Source organism: Physella acuta, unplaced genomic scaffold (genome assembly GCF_028476545.2).
Source record: "Physella acuta isolate Inbredline_101_S28 unplaced genomic scaffold, ASM2847654v3 ptg000256l, whole genome shotgun sequence".
NCBI lineage: Eukaryota > Metazoa > Mollusca > Gastropoda > Physidae > Physella > Physella acuta.
This window is the reverse complement of record NW_026731775.1, coordinates 87954-108057: the sequence shown is the minus strand read 5'-3', so window position 1 is coordinate 108057 and position 20104 is coordinate 87954. Positions and strand designations below refer to the sequence as shown.

The 20104-nt window shown below is 34.7% G+C and overlaps 1 protein-coding gene across 1 annotated transcript in view; it reads right to left on the bottom strand.

Moving 5' to 3' along the window:
- Positions 1 to 1362: 1362 nt before the first annotated feature.
- The window catches only part of LOC131938712 (neuronal acetylcholine receptor subunit beta-3), a 60622-nt gene continuing 41880 nt past the window's right edge, over positions 1363 to 20104 (bottom strand). Inside the window, exons 3-10 of the mRNA XM_059296843.1 lie at positions 16078 to 16283; positions 14184 to 14293; positions 12910 to 12999; positions 12264 to 12453; positions 10642 to 10837; positions 10017 to 10103; positions 3786 to 3901; positions 1363 to 2514 (exon numbers count right to left, since the gene is read on the bottom strand). Of these exons, the coding sequence (XP_059152826.1) occupies positions 2032 to 2514; positions 3786 to 3901; positions 10017 to 10103; positions 10642 to 10837; positions 12264 to 12453; positions 12910 to 12999; positions 14184 to 14293; positions 16078 to 16283 (1478 nt within the window). The 3' untranslated portion in view covers positions 1363 to 2031. The remainder of the gene's footprint in view (positions 2515 to 3785; positions 3902 to 10016; positions 10104 to 10641; positions 10838 to 12263; positions 12454 to 12909; positions 13000 to 14183; positions 14294 to 16077; positions 16284 to 20104) is intronic.

Below are 20104 nucleotides of genomic sequence, written 5' to 3'. Positions count from 1 at the left end.
CCTGCCCAGCCGATGTTATCTCATCTTCAGATTTATTAATTTACTTATAATGTTTAAGCTTCTTTTCAAACAATTAAAGTAGCGACTCATTCATAATCTCACAATTTTGTGAAGAAGAAATAAAAATAACAGCTTTAAACTAGGCGTATGTGCTAGCCCATAAATAGGACAGCCAATACATGTCTTTTACCAAAACTTGTGAGCAAAATTTTGACCACTTCTACCTATTTTCTTTCAAACTTGACACTACTGTCAAGACCAGATGCCAATGTAACAGGACATAAAAGTTGACTTGACAAGACTTTTAATTAATTTTAAAAATTAATTGTTTCCTATATAAAGTAATAATCTTACACGCTTTTGTACAGACATTGTCTGCAATTTAATTCTATTGAAATTCAAAAGGTAATTTAAAAATAAGAAATAATAAAAAAAAAAGTTATGCACAACTATCTAAATAACTAAAAAGAAAAGATTGAGTTTCTATCTCATGTATTAAATAGCTTTACTAAATTGCTTTTCTATTTAGTTATTTAAATAGTAGTTCATTTTTACAAATTTAAAAAAAAAATCCTGTTTTTAGTGCATACAGAAAGCTTGTTATTAAAAATATTGTTTTATTAATTTTTAAACTATATTCTCAAAGACAGCAGTTTTTAAGATATACATCAAATTGTTTCGTTATTTATAGCTGTTTATATTTTTATTTACACTTCAGCAGACCATTTCATCATTCTATTAAACGGCCAACGTGCCCAGAAAGCTGTGACTCCAAAGTTTACATTCTCTTGACCTATGGCCCTACATTTGAGAGTTTTTTTAACAAAAGAAATATCTTTCAGTCACTGTTTCACATAATAAATAAACAGGCTACCAAGCATACACTCTGTAGAGATTCAAATAAAGGGCTTTTATTAGAGGCTCTTAGAGCGTAGACATTATGAATTATTAATCAATGGAGAGAAAAGGACTCATAAGAGTGCTTGCTAGGATTCACATGCTTCATAATAATAATAGAATATTAGTATGAAGGTGATATATAGTTACACTCTTAATCATTTTAAAATGTCAACTTAATTTTTTTTTTGTTACTTTAGTTTCATCTACATGTGTTGAAACCTAAAACAAAAATACCATTAAGTTTATTTTGAGTTTTAAATAAAACAGCTAAAGTAAGTTCATACTGGTTTCTTTTTGTTTCACTAATTAAAGATTTAATTCTGTGTATGGCTAGACATGGGCAGGTCAAAGTTAAAGTTTCTGTTTATCAATAAAACAAAATCATTGAAAACTTTGCTAAAATCTATGACATTGGAAACTGCTAATGATATATAGAACTTAATAGCGTAAGAATTGAATGTGTTTGTTTTTTTATTATTTCACATCAGGAGAAAGTACTCATCCTTATCATATTTGGTGTGATCTAATAACGAGATGTTACAGAAAAAAAAATGTCTAAATTTATCTAAACATTTGTTTTAGAGCTAACTAGAAATTGTATTTTTTTGTTTTAATTTAGTAAAAAAAAGTCATGTAATTAATAATAGGCCAAATCATTGAAATGCGGGCCTAAATATTCATTACCATATTTATTCAATGTTTACATCACCATGGTGACATGCTATAGTGGTGAGAATTATGACACTGTGACCCCGTTCCCCCAGCAAGATCAAACTAGTAGCTTCATACATTCTGGCAATGCATGATGTAGGCTACTAATGGTAAACAGAATAGTTTTACACGCAAGAGTTTTTATTAAGGAAGCTGATGAATAAGAACACATCAATCAAGCAAATAAATGCTATGTTTGTTTTCATGAAGGCCTACTGAGAATTTCTCACAAATCAATTTAAATGTTAATGATAATGAAGAGAAATGAAACATTACATGAATGCCAGCTACATGAGAGTTTGAAAATAACAATTTCGTACGATAAATTCAAAATCATTAAAGAATACAAAAATTTATTTTTCTTTAACAAACTTACCTAATATTTATAATAAATAAATACATTTTGGAAATTAAAAGAACTCAGTTCTCACTTGTTTGATTTTGTGCTGGTTCTTCCGGTTTCATTATCATCGGCATGAAAACACACAGGGAGGTGATGATAGTAGTTAGGTACAAGAAGAAAAATATGCGATCAAATATCAAGCTGAGCGCCTTCCACTCCTGCGCTACACGATCTTTTTTATCCTTGTTGGTCAGCCGAGCCTTGTAGATTTTCAGAAAGTCCATGAGTTCTGTCATGTGGTGGTTTATTACTTTCAGCTGGAGAGTTTGCTGTTCGTTTTCGATTTGTGGTGGGGCGCTGATTTGAGGCTGTTCTGCTGTCGATGATATGGTGTCCCCACCTCTTACCCATTTACTGCTTTTGTCACCATTGAGGGGCATGCCGAGGAATGGGACCCTGTCCCCTACTAAACGGGAGGTCAACTCTGTAATTGTCTTATCACGGAATTGGCTTACAAGGTTGTCCATGCAGAGAACCTTGGCGAAGAATTCAAACATCACCTGAAAGATATTTGTTTAATTGCTAAAAAACAGTTTTGTAAAGTCCAGAATTTAAAGTTTAAAGTTGTGTGAGAAAGATCTTTTTAGCTGCTAAGTTTTGAGAGAAAAATAGTTTTATACAACTCATATCCAGAATTTAAAGTAGTGTGAAACTTGTCTTAACATTATTATTGCACCTACTTCTGAGTTATGTTGCTTTTAGGCATGTGAATTATAGATTCTATGTCTAATAATCATAATAAATTAACTATTAAAAAAAGGTTAACACTTCATATTCCTGTGTACTAGAGTTTATTTCAGGCATCTCTTTTGGGTGGCAAAAGGGTATCTTAAATATATCTTAAACTATCTTTTAAATTTAAGGGGGTACCAGTAGTAAAAACACATTTCATAACAAATTTAAGATATATGCTTTTTTTTTCAATTGTATTATGTTTAAAATACTTTAAACATTATAATATTGTATTTATTTGGGGCCAATTTATACATTTTTAACAAGTGAACAATTTTTAGGTACAAAGTAGAATCAAAAATTATAATTGAAAACAATGCTAAGTCTAAGTAGGCTATCAAAGTAACTAGTAGTAGATTAGTAGATATGACAAATAACAGTAGACTTCTCTATGACAGAAAGAAATTTTTATATCTTACAAAATGATTTTTACTTTTAAAATTTATTAATCATTTGATTTTCTTTGAAAACAATTTTAAAACTTTTACACTTTTTTAAAGAATTAAAGTACATCCAAACACTTTGCACATTTTGCGTTGCAATGTTTTCCCAGAGTTCTATAACAAGTGACAAAGTGGAGAAAACTCGAAATAAAGCTTTTTGACTAAATATTTTATCACATAGATCTAAGTGTATATAATAGCAAAATAATGAATAACCTGGATAAATAATTACTTTTTGGATAATATTATTGGGGAAAACAGCAGCTTACAAAATTTACAAAAAAAAGTTCAATGCCAACCTTCACTAGATGTAAAAATCACCCAAAAAATAAGATAAATGAAATTGGATTAAGATTTTTAAAAATATGAATTTTTCCTAAATAGAAATAGAAGATATATACTTTAATCATTTTCAGCAATAGGGGAAAAATTTCTGACAGAAACACTGGTGTAAAATATATGTTTAAAAGATGTCATAAAATTATGCCCCTATAACACCCCACCCCTCATTTTGAGACTGGCTGTACCTAAAAACTAATTCACAAGAAATTCTTTACAACAGATCTCAATGCATATGATTTTAACCTTTTACTCACCATTCTCAGGCAATGGGGAAGTGACCGCCTGGCGCCATAAAATGAAAAATGTACAACCAAAATGTTGAGAAAACATGATAAAGTGATGAGGATCATATTCGTGCAATAGTAGATCCCTGAAAATGTACAAAGTTTTTTTTTAATGCAACATTACAGCCTTGTCAATTTTTAAAAGTGTTTTTACAAAATACAAAACTAGTTCTCTGAAAAAAAAGTATAAATATATATATATATATATATATATATATATATATATATATATATATATATATATATATATATATATATATATATATCTATATATATAAAGCAAAGTGGTCAAGTGCCCGATAGGGCACTTCCCGGCGCCGCAGGCGCGTCAAATTTGGCACGATGGTGCCTTCTGGCGATAGAACACGAGGGCCGGTGACGGTTGGCCGAAAAGTCTACGGAGAGGGGGTCAAAACTGACCTCGACTGACCGGCGCCTTATATGGGCTATATTACGAAAAAAAATTTCCTCCGACGACCCCCCTTGAAATTTTGTGAGGTAGTAGGAGAACGCCTTGGGGTGTCACAAAAAACTCGCCATGTCCGGGAAAAATCGGGAAATGGGTCAAAACTGACCAGTCGTATTTCCCTATATAATCTTTGTATTTTATGGGAAAAACAGAGGGTCATTTCAAAACGGATTTTAGGGCACTTACCCTCTTTACATCTGGCTAATTTTTGGCATGTTTATAGGTAAATGGCTTGACCGTAGGGCAGACCTGTCGGTCTCACTCAAAACCCTTGACGAGGGCTAAAAAGTGACCGCGAGTGAAATTCTCTTTATATGAGCTCTATTACGAAAACAAATTTCCTCCGACGACCCCCCTTGATATTTTGTGAGGTGGTAGAAGAACACCTAGGAGTGTCACAAAAAACTCGGCATATCTGGGAAAACTTCGTAAAGCGGTCAAAACTGACCAGTTGTATTTCCCTATATAATCTTTGTATTTTATGGGAAAAACAGAGGGTCATTTCAACGCAGACTTTAGGGTACTTAAGCTCAGTATATCTGGCTAATTTTTTGCATGCTCCTAGGTCAATGGCTTGACCTTTAGGGAAAACTGTCGGTTACACTCAAAGCCCTCGACGAGGGCTAAAAAGTGACCGCGAGTGAAATTCTCTTTATATGAGCTCTATTACGAAAAAAAATTTCCTCCGACGACCCCCCTTGATATTTTGTGAGGTGGTAGAAGAACACCTAGGGGTGTCACAAAAAACTCGGCATATCTGGGAAAACTTCGTAAAGCGGTCAAAACTGACCAGTTGTATTTCCCTATATAATCTTTGTATTTTATGGGAAAAACAGAGGGTCATTTCAACGCAGACTTTAGGGTACTTAATCTCAGTATATCTGGCTAATTTTTTGCATGTTCCTAGGACAATGGCTTGACCTTTAGGGAAAACTGTCGGTTACACTCAAAGCCCTCGACGAGGGCTATAAACTGACCGCGAGTGAAATGCTCTTTATATGAGCTCTATTAGGAAACAAAATTTCCTCCGACGACCCCCCTTGATATTTTGTGAGGTGGTAGAAGAACACCTAGGGGTGTCACAAAAAACTCGGCATATCTGGGAAAACTTCGTAAAGCGGTCAAAACTGACCAGTTGTATTTCCCTATATAATCTTTGTATTTTATGGGAAAAACAGAGGGTCATTTCAACGCAGACTTTAGGGTACTTAATCTCAGTATATCTGGCTAATTTTTTGCATGTTCCTAGGACAATGGCTTGACCTTTAGGGAAAACTGTCGGTTACACTCAAAGCCCTCGACGAGGGCTAAAAAGTGACCGCGAGTGAAATTCTCTTTATATGAGCTCTATTACGAAAAAAAATTTCCTCCGACGACCCCCCTTGATACTTTGTGAGGTGGTAGAAGAACACCTAGGGGTGTCACAAAAAACTCGGCATATCTGGGAAAACTTCGTAAAGCGGTCAAAACTGACCAGTTGTATTTCCCTATATAATCTTTGTATTTTATGGGGAAAACAGAGGGTCATTTCAACGCAGACTTTAGGGTACTTAAGCTCAGTATATCTGGCTAATTTTTTGCATGCTCCTAGGTCAATGGCTTGACCTTTAGGGAAAACTGTCGGTTACACTCAAAGCCCTCGACGAGGGCTAAAAAGTGACCGCGAGTGAAATTCTCTTTATATGAGCTCTATTACGAAAAAAAATTTCCTCCAACGACCCCCCTTGATATTTTGTGAGGTGGTAGAAGAACACCTAGGAGTGTCACAAAAAACTCGGCATATCTGGGAAAACTTCGTAAAGCGGTCAAAACTGACCAGTTGTATTTCCCTATATAATCTTTGTATTTTATGGGAAAAACAGAGGGTCATTTCAACGCAGACTTTAGGGTACTTAAGCTCAGTATATCTGGCTAATTTTTTGCATGCTCCTAGGTCAATGGCTTGACCTTTAGGGAAAACTGTCGGTTACACTCAAAGCCCTCGACGAGGGCTAAAAAGTGACCGCGAGTGAAATTCTCTTTATATGAGCTCTATTACGAAAAAAAATTTCCTCCGACGACCCCCCTTGATATTTTGTGAGGTGGTAGAAGAACACCTAGGGGTTTCATAAAAAACTCGGCATATCTGGGAAAACTTCGTAAAGCGGTCAAAACTGACCAGTTGTATTTCCCTATATAATCTTTGTATTTTATGGGAAAAACAGAGGGTCATTTCAACGCAGACTTTAGGGTACTTAAGCTCAGTATATCTGGCTAATTTTTTGCATGCTCCTAGGTCAATGGCTTGACCTTTAGGGAAAACTGTCGGTTACACTCAAAGCCCTCGACGAGGGCTAAAAAGTGACCGCGAGTGAAATTCTCTTTATATGAGCTCTATTACGAAAAAAAATTTCCTCCGACGACCCCCCTTGATATTTTGTGAGGTGGTAGGAGAACGCCTTGGGGTGTCACAAAAAACTCGGCATATCTGGGAAAACTTCGTAAAGGGGTCAAAACTGACCAGTTGTAATTCCCTATATAATCTTTGTATTTTATGGCAAAAACCGGGAAATTTTAACACAATTTTTAGGTTACTTTACGTCCGTACATCGTGCTAAGTTTTTGCATACACTACTATAGATGACTAGGCCGTATGGAAAAACTGTTGGTCAGACTCAAAGCCCTCGACGAGGGCTAAAAGATGATCGTGAGTGAAATTCTCCTTATATGAGATATACATAAATAAATTTACGAAAGATCCCCTTAATATTATGTGACGTCGTAGACCGACCCTGGAGGGTAACAAAAAAACTTTATTCCCGTCGGAAACAGCCATTATAGTCGTTAAATATGTTCATATACCGTAATTTCTTATATAAGCATAGCAACTGTTTGTTAAAAAAAATAAACAAAGAAATACGTCATACGTTCAGTTTTCAAGGGAGGTAACGTTTTTAAAATTATTATTTTTCAAATAATTGTATACTATTTTAAACAGAAACAGAAAATGACGAAGTATAGCATTTGTTTTGGTACAAAATTAAGTTGTTAATTCAGTTACGTTTCCTAATTAAATTAATTAATTAATTTCAAAAGGCATTGTAACATAAATTATGAGATATACTGTTCATGCAACCTGTGTAGTTCTAATTCCATTTTAGTTATACATTGCGCACTTTCCCATATTTATCTGAGAACGGAATTTAAACAACAAACAACATTTTTTCTAAAGTTAGCATTACTGTTTAAATTTAAGCACTCCACACCCAAACCATCGCTAAATAATTAAGTATTCAAATTCTCAAATGTTTTTAAAAACCTAAGCGAAGCTAGGCAGTATGCCTAGTATATATATATAATTATTTATATATTGGGCTAAATGTTGATACAAGTGTCTTACAGCCAAGAGTGGATTATTTAAATAAAATTCGAAATTATTGTGAAGATCCTTACATAAAAATAAACATACATTGGTAAAATGAAAATAAACCTAAAATCACTATAATTTTAAAAGCTTCTTGCACATTTTGTTCTACACCAAAAGCAAATTGGGTTTTAAATTTTAGGAATTTTGGCGAGCAAACAAATATTTTATAAAAATATTTTTGCTATTGTTTGTACTTTAGTACCATAATTTTTTTTTCTTCAGTCCTTTTTAAAGAAAAAATCTGTTAAATTTTGTTGTGGGGCAAGTTGACACAGAGGGTAAGGTTGCAAGTAACATTGTGTTGCAAGGCAACATGTTTTTGTTTTTCTGTTTTAATTATATGGAAGGTTTTAATGAAATTAATAGTCTATATGTTAAGACTGTGTATTACTTTTTGTAAAGTCAGAACTGACTTATATGATAATTATTAGTGGTTTTTTTTAAATTCCTTTCGATTTTTTAGTTAAAGTAGTTAAATAAGACTGAAGATAATGAAATAATATGAATTTGTTTGTCATAGGGGAGATAATTTTAAAAGAAAATAACTCTAATGGTGATTTCTCTAATTTATCTCTTATTTACTAAAAAAAATTATCTTACATTTTTCATTGAATAGAAATTAGAGATTATGACTATGTATATTATTTTCCATTAAGTTAATACTGAGTTTTGTGGTAACTGTTAGTTTTATTCAATAAACCAACACCAAACTGTTTTTAAATTTCCGCTGATTTATGTAATTGATAATTCACTGATTCCGTCAAGACTCAAGTAAAATTAGGTGTTTCAAAAGGAACATGCTTCTTATGGACAGTTCGCTGGACAAATACAAGACTTGATTGATTGGACACTGAAAGCATTCAAAGATAATTAGCAAACCATTATTAGCAACACCAAAACATAAAAAAAACACGTGACACTGCTTTGGTCTTCTGGCCTGGCCTGGCCCACCCCATTCGTACCTACACATCGCTTGTTCATCCCCAGGACTCCACCCATATACCCGGAATACCTGTTTTGCATCAAACGCTTTAAAAAACAACTCATACATCACGTTATTTGTGATTATTATTAAAACAAGTTAATAAAAAGTCTAGTGACAATTTAAGCGCAATTTCCTTAATTAATTTTTTCTGACCGAACGAAAGTATATTTTTGAAAACTTTCTTCGGCAATATCGTTCTAAATTATGGCAGGAATCGATTGGTAAATGTTTCAAGTCGCTAAGTGGTCTGGTTGCCGAGATATGGGCAAAAAACTGCATTTTTTTCCCCGAGGTTTTTTGGCTTTTCCGGGAAATCCAGGAAGGAATTCCGAGATTTTTTTTGGCCCACAATCATCCTCGGAACTTGCTTAACATATTTGCTTTTGGAACTAGTCCTCGATATTGCTTCGTTGAGGAGGAGATACGACTTAAAGCTGCGGACACACATCCATCCAGAACGAATTAATAATCGCAATTGTCAGTATGGAAATTGCGCTAAAAATGTAGGTCTGTACCCCCCTCACCTTATAACTCATTCAAACTCAGAAAATGACAAAATCACCCCAAAACAACTCAATATGACAGGTTTTTTACTAACCCCCCCCCTTTCAGAACCACTCCACAGGCAGTTCGCTTACTTCATTCCCGCCCGCCCCTACCCCATACTCAACAATCAAACAATCTATAAACATTGTAAAGACTCAAATCACTGAACCAAAACCCTCACACACCCCCATCCCAATTTCAATGTTTTTGCGCCCATGACCCCTTCTCTTGCTCCACTTCGAAGTTTTTTAATTGCACATACTATGTATTACCTCCCTTTATACACATTGTATATAAATGTTGCTAAAAATGGTCTGAACAGCATATTTGTTTTTCAATTTGTATATATTCGGAAAATCCATCTTCGATATTTTTTTTAACATGTAATCGCCTTTATCTTATTTATTACGCATTTATTTACACAGTAAACTACTTTTTTTGAAGTCATGTAAATAAAAGTATTTTTAAAAAAACCGAACATGTTTCTTACATGACGAAAATTGTCTTTATTTAAAAATGTAATGTGTGTTGCTTTCTTATGTAGTGAAACCTCATGTAAATGTGCATTAGCTGCACTTTTATGCATTTAAATTATCTATATTAAAGGAGCTTTTTATGTGTATGAAAAATTTCCTTTTTTTTACTATAACATAATTTTGACACTCTCAAACAGTGTATCCGCTGCTGTCTTTGTGTTGTAATATGCTGCGCGTTTTACTGCGCACCAAGTAACTATTCATTTTGAATGATATTAACCCTCTAACTCCCAGTATAAAATCCTGAGCCTTGACTTACCTAAGAGAGGCACTTTGGCTGCAGCTGGCGGTAAGTTTGCTTCCATCAGTAACAACAAAAGGAAAAATGCTACAAAAATGTTGATACCTGCAGAACAACAAATGGAAAAATGTCACAAAAGTGTTGAAATTTGGTTGACGGATGTTAAAACACAACATAATCTTACAACATACATATTCAATATTCATTCAAATGGTATTTAAATGAAAAATGTATTACGTTTTATTATATTTTATAAGTGGATTTAATTTATATTAAACTTAAATTTGATAATTAATTTTATTAAATATAAATATTAAATATAAAATACTCCAACACTAACATACACATAATTACTGTAATGGAAAAAGTGATTTAGAATGATAAATTAAACAGCAGGGGTTTCAATCACTATAAGTAGCCTATGGTTTAGGCAGGCTTTAGGCATGTTGGTTGTAGTTGTGGTGACAGACAAAGATACAAAGAAACAGACAGACACACATTGTTTTATATATACACACACATATATATATATATATATATATATATATATATATATATATATATATATATATATATATATATATATATATAGTTTGACATGTACCAGTCTATGCCACTGCAAGTGCCATTTAAAACAACTCACCTAACATCATTTTTGCTGGTGACTCTGGGGGTATCCAAAACAAAACCAGAGTCAGGGAAGTCAGTAAAATGCAAGGCAGAATCAGAATGTTGTTATAGAAGGCTGATCTTCTCACAAATACTATGGTGAAAGTTAAGTCCAGGTATGGCTCTCCGGGACAGCAAGAGTAGAATTGTTCGTTCCTTTTAGCTGGGTACTGAAGACATTTGTTTTACGTTACGAAACTAAGTTTTTCAAAAATGTAAATATTACCTGAAAAAAAGTGTTAATAAGTTCTCTTATCCAAACATTTTGCCCCAATGACCCATCAGAGAAAAGACATTTCTACTATATTATTTAAGGGTTGCTTAGATACTTTTACTTCCCAAACTTCATACAGGTAGGGGAAGGAGGGGGTGAAAAGTCATAGGGGTGAAAAGTCATAGGGGTGAAAAGTCACAGCAAGTTTTTGCCTCAAAGAACATACTTTTTCATTCCTTCATGAAGAAATGTAATGGCTTTTAGTCGTTTACCCTGCTTGGAGTTCACTTCCTGTTTTAACTTTCTGAACCGGAACTAAGATCAGTACCACATGTAGGCCTACTTTTTTCATTGACAAATTGGGAAATTCAATCAACGTAATCCTCTAAGTATGCTTGCATCTTTCATTATGTTTGTGTTTTCATGCATATGTTTGTTTTCTCAAGCCAAAATAACGTCAGTCTAGATTAATTGTTTGTACTTTTGAGAAATTGATTCGAAAGTGTGGATCATTTTGTATGACAACCCTTTGCTGGGGTGAAATGTCACAGGCCACGGGGTGAAAAGTCAAACTTTTTATTTGGTGTGACTTTTCACCTCGGTCATTAATAAAGAACACTACTTGGTACAAAACATGTAAAATATTTTTTTCTTTTTTTCTTTGTTGAATTTCAAATGGGAACTAGTATCTGGTGAATTGGCATTGTTAAAGTTTCACAATTCTTGTCTATAGATCCTAAAAAGTGAAATTTGTGACTTTTCACCCCCTCCTCCCTACTAATGTGAGTTCAGTGTAAATTTAGCCATTGTAAAAAAAAAATAAAGAAGGCAATGTTTCTATTATCCAGTTAGGATTATACACAACTGTGTAATTTGAAGTAGTATTCGTATTGTAATGTAAATTATTTATTTTTCTTCAAACTGACATCTTTATACCTCTCATGTAGCACCAGTCTCCTTATACTTGGTATTATTCCCTATAAACTAAATGTCTTACTTTTTCTCACAGCCTCATTCCCCTCAGGTAGCATTATTACCTCCCTCATACTTACAATCTCAATCCCTCATACTTACAGCTTTATTCCTTCTCACTTTCAGTCTCATTCCTTCGTACTTTCAGCCTCATTGCTACACACTATAAGCCTCATTCACTTACACAGCCCCATTCCCTCATACTCACAGCCTCATTCCTTTATATTTTACGCTTCATTCCCTCTCACAGCTTCATTCCCTCATTCTTACAGCCTCATTCCTTCAAACTTACTTCCTTAGTCTTTGATAGGCCTGCTTAACGATATCATTTCCTCATAAAACAGCTCTTCCCCGTTTACAAACTTATTTCCCTCGTCTTACAATAGTATGCCTCTCATAGACCTACTCACGTTAAGGATCTTCCAGGAATTGCTTTCCACAAATTCGGTCATATCGATCTTGCCAAATTCTACAGGTGTTCCGTTTACTGACAAAAGCATGAGATTGATCAGGTTACCATTGTAAGTCCAGGAGCCGAACTTCAGGTTGCATATTTGTTGATCGAAAGGGAAAGTCTCAACGTCAATTTCACACGAACTCCTGTTCTCAGACAAAAGTTGTAAACAATATTTTAATTTAGTAACCTACAGTACAGACTATTTAGTAACTAATGAGTAAATTTGATGAATGCCTCTTGGGAGATTAAATGATCTTTATATTGAATACAAATTAATCAGGAGAATATAGATCTAATTTGATTTTTTCGAAACATAGGCAGCAAGAATAGAATAAAATAGAACTAGATCAATTTATTTATTTTCTCCACTACTAAAACTCTAAAACTAAAACTTTCTACTTGACTTATTTGAGTAAAGTTGGCTGTTATATTATTTCTTCCATATTCAATTTAAAAAAAAATATTTGAAAAGAAAATATGTTCTGTTATTTTAGGTATCCTTAAACTTTTGCAGACAGTGTAAACTTATGTAGACAGTGAATGGATTAGTCCAAAATGATTTACATATTAGGCCTACATGTTAAGAGGAAGTGACATACTTGTAGATTGCTTGAGGCATCCATAGAACGGTCCCATTGTAATCTACTATACACCTGGCTTCTCTTCTTTCTGCCAACCGCTCGTCAGCGCTGAAATTATTTTTAGACTTACAAAACAATACTATAACACATAGACTGATACCAACTATTTCATTTTATCAGCTTTTTTTAAAAATTTATCCTCGTGTTTTTGTCAATCGTCATGCTTAGTGCTTCGTTATGAGTCGAAACGGACGAGCGAAATTTCGACTACTTCAAAAGGACAAATTTCTTTCAAACTCGGCGCATGGGTTAAGGTCTATTGCATTTATTTTCTCCAGCTAATTCAAAAATAAATAATATATATAAAGTCCATCTTCTTCTCTAAACCAACAGTTTTCGGTTGCTAACTCCATTAGTTATGTTGTAAGCAACACCGCGATGTATAAAGAGATGCAGGAGTGTATGGTAAAAAATAATGCGGCGCTTGATTGTAGTAATGCCCGTTTCTTTACTTAAACAGTTGGCGTCTTATCTAATATAGGCTACACACTATAGCGGAGCAAAGACTCCTGAAAAAAAAGTCTAATTATAAACGACTATATTTCTTTGAATGACAATTAATTGAGACAAATTTTCTTCCGTTTTTTTTTTATTTTGGCACCCTTCCGGGGATCCATTCCGTAAAGGAACAAAACAAATAAGGAAGAAAAAAAATATTGCCGACTAATTTGGCCTCACCCATCTACAACGTGATTTACGACAATGAGCCAAAGGGACGCAATCACTATCTTGCAATCAATGGAAAACCCCACGGATCGTCTGGATTATCCAGAAAATACCACGTGACATGGATATCAAAAAATAGAGGCGGCTATCTATCCATTCAAGCCAGTTATTTCTCTTTAAAAAAAAAGAATAAAAATCTGAGAGTGGCCGCCCTTTATCAAGTCGAATTGAAGCCATTTCCAATCAGGGTTTAGTTTGGTTGTGTAAGTTAAACAGTGTTTCACTTAAAAATCGCAAATTATTACAAGAGGGTGGGGATGACACCATGGCGTAAACGTGCTAACTATAGTTAGCTATATTATATATATATATATATATATATATATATATATATATATATATATATGTATATATATAGTTTCTTGCGGGGGGGGGGGGTGACACCACTGTCAATGGGGGCTACAGTTTTGTTAATTTTAGTGTGTGTATGGGGTATGGATTTGTGTTAGCGCGTGTTTGGGTTACATAGCTGCGAATAGTGTGTGTCAGTGTGTTTTTTAACTTACTAATTGTAAAGTTTTATATCCGGTAACCAGATGTTTTCGGAAGGAATTCTAATTTTTTCTACGCCTCCTTCCTCCTCTGGGTCCCATGTCAGATGGAAGTCAGTCCAAACCTGGGTGTAAAAAGGTATAGTTTCGTAGACACAAAGGTACAGTTTCATAGACATAAAGGTATAGTTTCATAGACACAAAGGTACAGTTTCGTAGACACAAAGGTACAGTTTCATAGACACAAAGGTACGGTTTCGTAGACACAAATGTACGGTTTCATAGACACAAAGGTACAGTTTCATTGACACAAAGGTATAGTTTCATAGACACAAAGGTACAGTTTCGTAGACACAAAGGTATAGTTTCATAGACACAAAGGTAGAGTTTCGTAGACACAAAGGTACAGTTTCATAGACACAAAGATACGGTTTCGTAGACACAAATGTACGGTTTCATAGACACAAAGGTACAGTTTCGTAGACACAAAGGTATAGTTTCGTAGACACAAAGGTATAGTTTCGTAGACACAAAGGTATAGTTTCGTAGACACAAAGGTATAGTTTCGTAGACACAAAGGTATAGTTTCGTAGACACAAAGGTATAGTTTCGTAGACACAAAGGTAAAGTTTCGAAGACACAAACGTATAGTTTCGTAGACACAAAGGTATAGTTTCGTAGACACAAAGGTATAGTTTCATAGACACAAAGGTACAGTTTCATAGACACAAAGGTATAGTTTCATAGACACAAAGGTACAGTTTCGTAGACACAAAGGTATAGTTTCGTAGACACAAAAGTATAGTTTCGTAGACACAAAGGTATAGTTTCGTAGACACAAAGGTATAGTTTCGTAGACACAAAGGTATAGTTTCGTAGACACAAAGGTATAGTTTCGTAGACACAAAGGTATAGTTTCGTAGACACAAAGGTATAGTTTCGTAGACACAAAGGTAAAGTTTCGTAGACACAAAGGTATAGTTTCGTAGACACAAAGGTATAGTTTCGTAGACACAAAGGTATAGTTTCGTAGACACAAAGGTATAGTTTCGTAGACATAAAGGTATAGTTTCGTAGACACAAAGGTATAGTTTCGTAGACACAAAGGTATAGTTTCGAAGACACAAAGGTATAGTTTCGTAGACACAAAGGTATAGTTTCGTAGACACAAAGGTATAGTTTCATAGACACAAAGGTACAGTTTCATAGACACAAAGGTATAGTTTGATAGACACAAAGGTACAGTTTCGTAGACACAAAGGTATAGTTTCGTAGACACAAAGGTATAGTTTCGTAGACACAAAGGTATAGTTTCGTAGACACAAAGGTATAGTTTCGTAGACACAAAGGTATAGTTTCGTAGACATAAAGGTATAGTTTCGTAGACACAAAGGTATAGTTTCGAAGACACAAAGGTATAGTTTCGTAGACACAAAGGTATAGTTTCGTAGACACAAAGGTATAGTTTCATAGACACAAAGGTACAGTTTCATAGACACAAAGGTATAGTTTGATAGACACAAAGGTACAGTTTCGTAGACACAAAGGTATAGTTTCGTAGACACAAAGGTATAGTTTCGTAGACACAAAGGTATAGTTTCGTAGACACAAAGGTATAGTTTCGTAGACACAAAGGTATAGTTTCGTAGACATAAAGGTATAGTTTCGTAGACACACAGGTACAGTTTCATAGACACAAAGGTACAGTTTCATAGACACAAAGGTACAGTTTCATAGACACAAAGGTACAATTTCATAGACACAAAGTATATAAAAAGAAGTACGAGTCTCAAAGACTTGTCTAAGTCAACTAGTGAAGTTGGACCAACTACTCAAAGCCTTGTCCAAATCAACCAACGAGCCACAAAAAGACTGGACTAAACCAACTGACAGGAGACACGTGACTCACGTATCGGTCCCAGACGTTGAGGGTGAGCACTTGATTCTTCTCCTCCAGGTCCATGATCTGTATGAGCTGCATGTTGTAAGAGACGAGGATGCTGTCGTTGTAGTTTTTGACGGGGCGGGCGTAGGTGCCCCTCCTCCTGTACCTCTGCATCAGTGTTTTGATCAGCTTGTCCTCCTTGGACAGGGGGTGCTCATGGGGTATCAGGCCTGACAGCAGAAATGTATTCATTTGAATGTGTACCGTCGTGATTGTTACCAATTATAAATGGAAAAAGGGGGGGGGGGGGAAGGAGGTTATGATGTGGATGATGTCCGATGAGGGGGGGGGGTAGGGGGGTGTTATGACAAAGTCTAGTGCATTACGTACCCACCTCGTCAATTACCCCCTGTATCCCCTCCCCCCCCCTCGGAGCAAGTTTGAAACGCTTGGTTAGAAATAATAGAAGTGCTCGAAATTTCGCTCGGCAGTTTTGATCTATGACGACAGAGAAAGGAAGTTAAATAAAAGCTTGTAAAAAAATAAATGTAAAAGCCTAAACCGATTTTAATGGTCTGAAATAATTTAGTTTAAAAAAGCAGTAACTAATTCATTTTTTCGACTGCAAACATTATGAACAATGTGAAAATATACAAACCAAGCGAAATCTTTCTCATGTCCCCGGGGAAATTTTTACGGATACGAAACTAAACGAAATCGAAAACTTATCATGAAATTTTTTTTACCTGATCTAGAATTCAACCTAAAATAAAGCCCTAATAATAACAACCATAACCTTAAAGCTAACCGTAACTATTTTATTTGCATATCTATATACACTTCTAATATTAGACAAAGAATTTAGGCGTTTTATTTTTTAGTCTCTGTTGTCAATAACGTCATTCATGAATATTGTGAATACTTTTCGATATTCGATTTTTAATTATTTTTTTTTTACTCTACAATCATTGATGTTATTATTTTTGTGTACTTTTCATCGTTTACACTTTTTATTAACATTGTTTCATTATATTTAACTTTAGTATCATGTGACGTCATTCTCTTTGCCGGTGATTGTTTTTGTGTTACTTATAATATAAGTAACACAAAAACAATCACCGGCAAAGAGAATGACGTCACATGATACTATAGTTAAATATAACTAGACTACCCGTCATCCGTTGGATAACTGTGGGTTTCGGGGGTCATCCATCAAAAAACATCACGTCTGTCACTCAGAGGCATAGCAACCCTTCCCGGCGCCCGAGGACAAACTTTTCGATTTGAACCCCCCCCCCCCCGCAGGATTTCGATTTGCACCCACCCCCCCAAACTTTTGATGTGCACCCCCCCTCAAGATTTCGATTTGAACCCCCCCTCTCCCCACTCAAACTTTGCACCCCCCTCAACCTTTCAATTTATTTTTCCAACCCATTTTGGCGCCCCCTAAGGTCGGCGCCCGGGGACATATGTCCCCCCCCCCCCCTCCTCGCTACGCTACTGCAGTGTCACTTATCGTCACAAAAAACAGACCCCACATTCAAAAATATGATTTTATCTTTTAAAAACACCGAAAACACCGATTTCGGACTATCCCTTCCTATACTGACGTCACAGGTGACCTACTCAACTCTACTTCACCTGCCCAGTGTCCCGCCAAGTCTCAGACAACATGTTTTTATCGTTTAAAAAACGATTCCAGCCGAGCATGTCTCTGACCACACTATCCTTTCATATGCTTAGGACAAAGAAACAGATGAGCTCTACTTCACCTGCCCTGTATCCCGCCAAGTTCAAATAGGCAACTTTATCATTCACATCTAAAAAAAAAAATTGAAAAAATTTTTTATTGACGTATTGGTCTAGAACCTGTGCCACCCGCATGAGAGCCGGCTACACTACCAACTTAGCTATTTACTCGTGACGTCACAAGTGAATTTTTATACTTTATTTTAAGTCTCCTTTTGCAACTTGATTTACGCGCATAGATCTAGATCTAAGTCTAGTAGTAGTAACTTTCAAATTAAATTTTATCTTAAATTAGCCAAAGATTTATTTAAAATAAAGAAGGTCTGAAATTATCTAGATCTAGATAGAATTATCTAGATCTAGATTAGATTCTACGACTCGTTTGCTTAAGTCTTAAGTTTAGTTTTTCTTGCTAGATCTAGAATCTAGATCTAGAATCTAGATCTAATCATTAGGCCCGGAGCGAGCATTTCAAAATTACCATATTCCAAACAAAGATTTATATAAAATAATAAAGGTCTAAAATAGTTTAGTATATAGAAAATCATCTATATACTACTAAAAGTCAAGTTTGTTTACATGTTTGAATATTTATTTGTTTTTTTGTTTGTTTTTTTGTTTGTCCGATCGAGTATTGTGATATGTTCTACTCTATCTGGAGAGCTGTAAAATAGAATGTAGGTAGAGAATAATTTTTTAATGCAGACAGACTGTTAATCACAAATTTATTTAAAGACGTTAATTAATTTATTGATTTATTCATAGGTAGAGTAACCCTATTTTTTTAAAAAGATTAAAACGACCACTACACTCGGCGGGACCGTGACGTCACAGGTTTTTGTTTACTCTTTAGTACAATAAAATGGCGGCGTCTATCGAAGAAAATTGTGTTCCCATTCAAAAGTTTAACGTGTTCTAAATCTAATTTTCTGTCGGTCATAACTTTAACAATACGTCCGTTTGCTGTATTTATTACGTTCCAACACTTATATCAATTTTCAACTGTCTTTTTCATTTAGTTTTACGATAAATTTCTCTAGATCTAAAATCTGTCCAAGAAAGTTATTTATAGATCTAGATCTAGAATCTAGGACAATCTAGGTCAAATCAAAGATTTATTAGTTATAAATACAATCAAAAAAAAAAACGAGACTTAAGCAAACCAGTCGTAGATCTAGAATATAGATAATTCTATCTAGATTTAGATAATAATGAGTTTCTATATACTAAACTATTTTAGACCTATATTATTTTGTATAAATCTTTGTTTGGAATATGGTAATTTTGAAATGCTCGCTCCCGGGCCTATTGGTGTAGCTTAAGATTCATACGCGGCTTAGATGCCGGTAATTTTGCTAAATTATAAACGTAAATTCTAAATATAGCTCAGTCGTAGATCTAAAATATAGATAATTTTCTATCTAGATTTAGATAATAATGATTTTCTATATACTAAACTATTTTAGACCTTTATTATTTTATATAAATCTTTGTTTGGAATATGGTAATTTTGAAATGCTCGCTCCGGGCCTAATGATTAGATCTAGATTCTAGATCTAGATTCTAGATCTAGCAAGAAAAACTAAACTTAAGACTTAAGCAAACGAGTCGTAGAATCTAATCTAGATCTAGATAATTCTATCTAGATCTAGATAATTTCAGACCTTCTTTATTTTAAATAAATCTTTGGCTAATTTAAGATAAAATTTAATTTGAAAGTTACTACTACTAGACTTAGATCTAGATCTATGCGCGTAAATCAAGTTGCAAAAGGAGACTTAAAATAAAGTATAAAAATTCACTTGTGACGTCACGAGTAAATAGCTAAGTTGGTAGTGTAGCCGGCTCTCATGCGGGTGGCACAGGTTCTAGACCAATACGTCAATAAAAAATTTTTTCAATTTTTTTTTTTAGATGTGAATGATAAAGTTGCCTATTTGAACTTGGCGGGATACAGGGCAGGTGAAGTAGAGCTCATCTGTTTCTTTGTCCTAAGCATATGAAAGGATAGTGTGGTCAGAGACATGCTCGGCTGGAATCGTTTTTTAAACGATAAAAACATGTTGTCTGAGACTTGGCGGGACACTGGGCAGGTGAAGTAGAGTTGAGTAGGTCACCTGTGACGTCAGTATAGGAAGGGATAGTCCGAAATCGGTGTTTTCGGTGTTTTTAAAAGATAAAATCATATTTTTGAATGTGGGGTCTGTTTTTTGTGACGATAAGTGACACTGCAGTAGCGTAGCGAGGAGGGGGGGGGGGGGGGACATATGTCCCCGGGCGCCGACCTTAGGGGGCGCCAAAA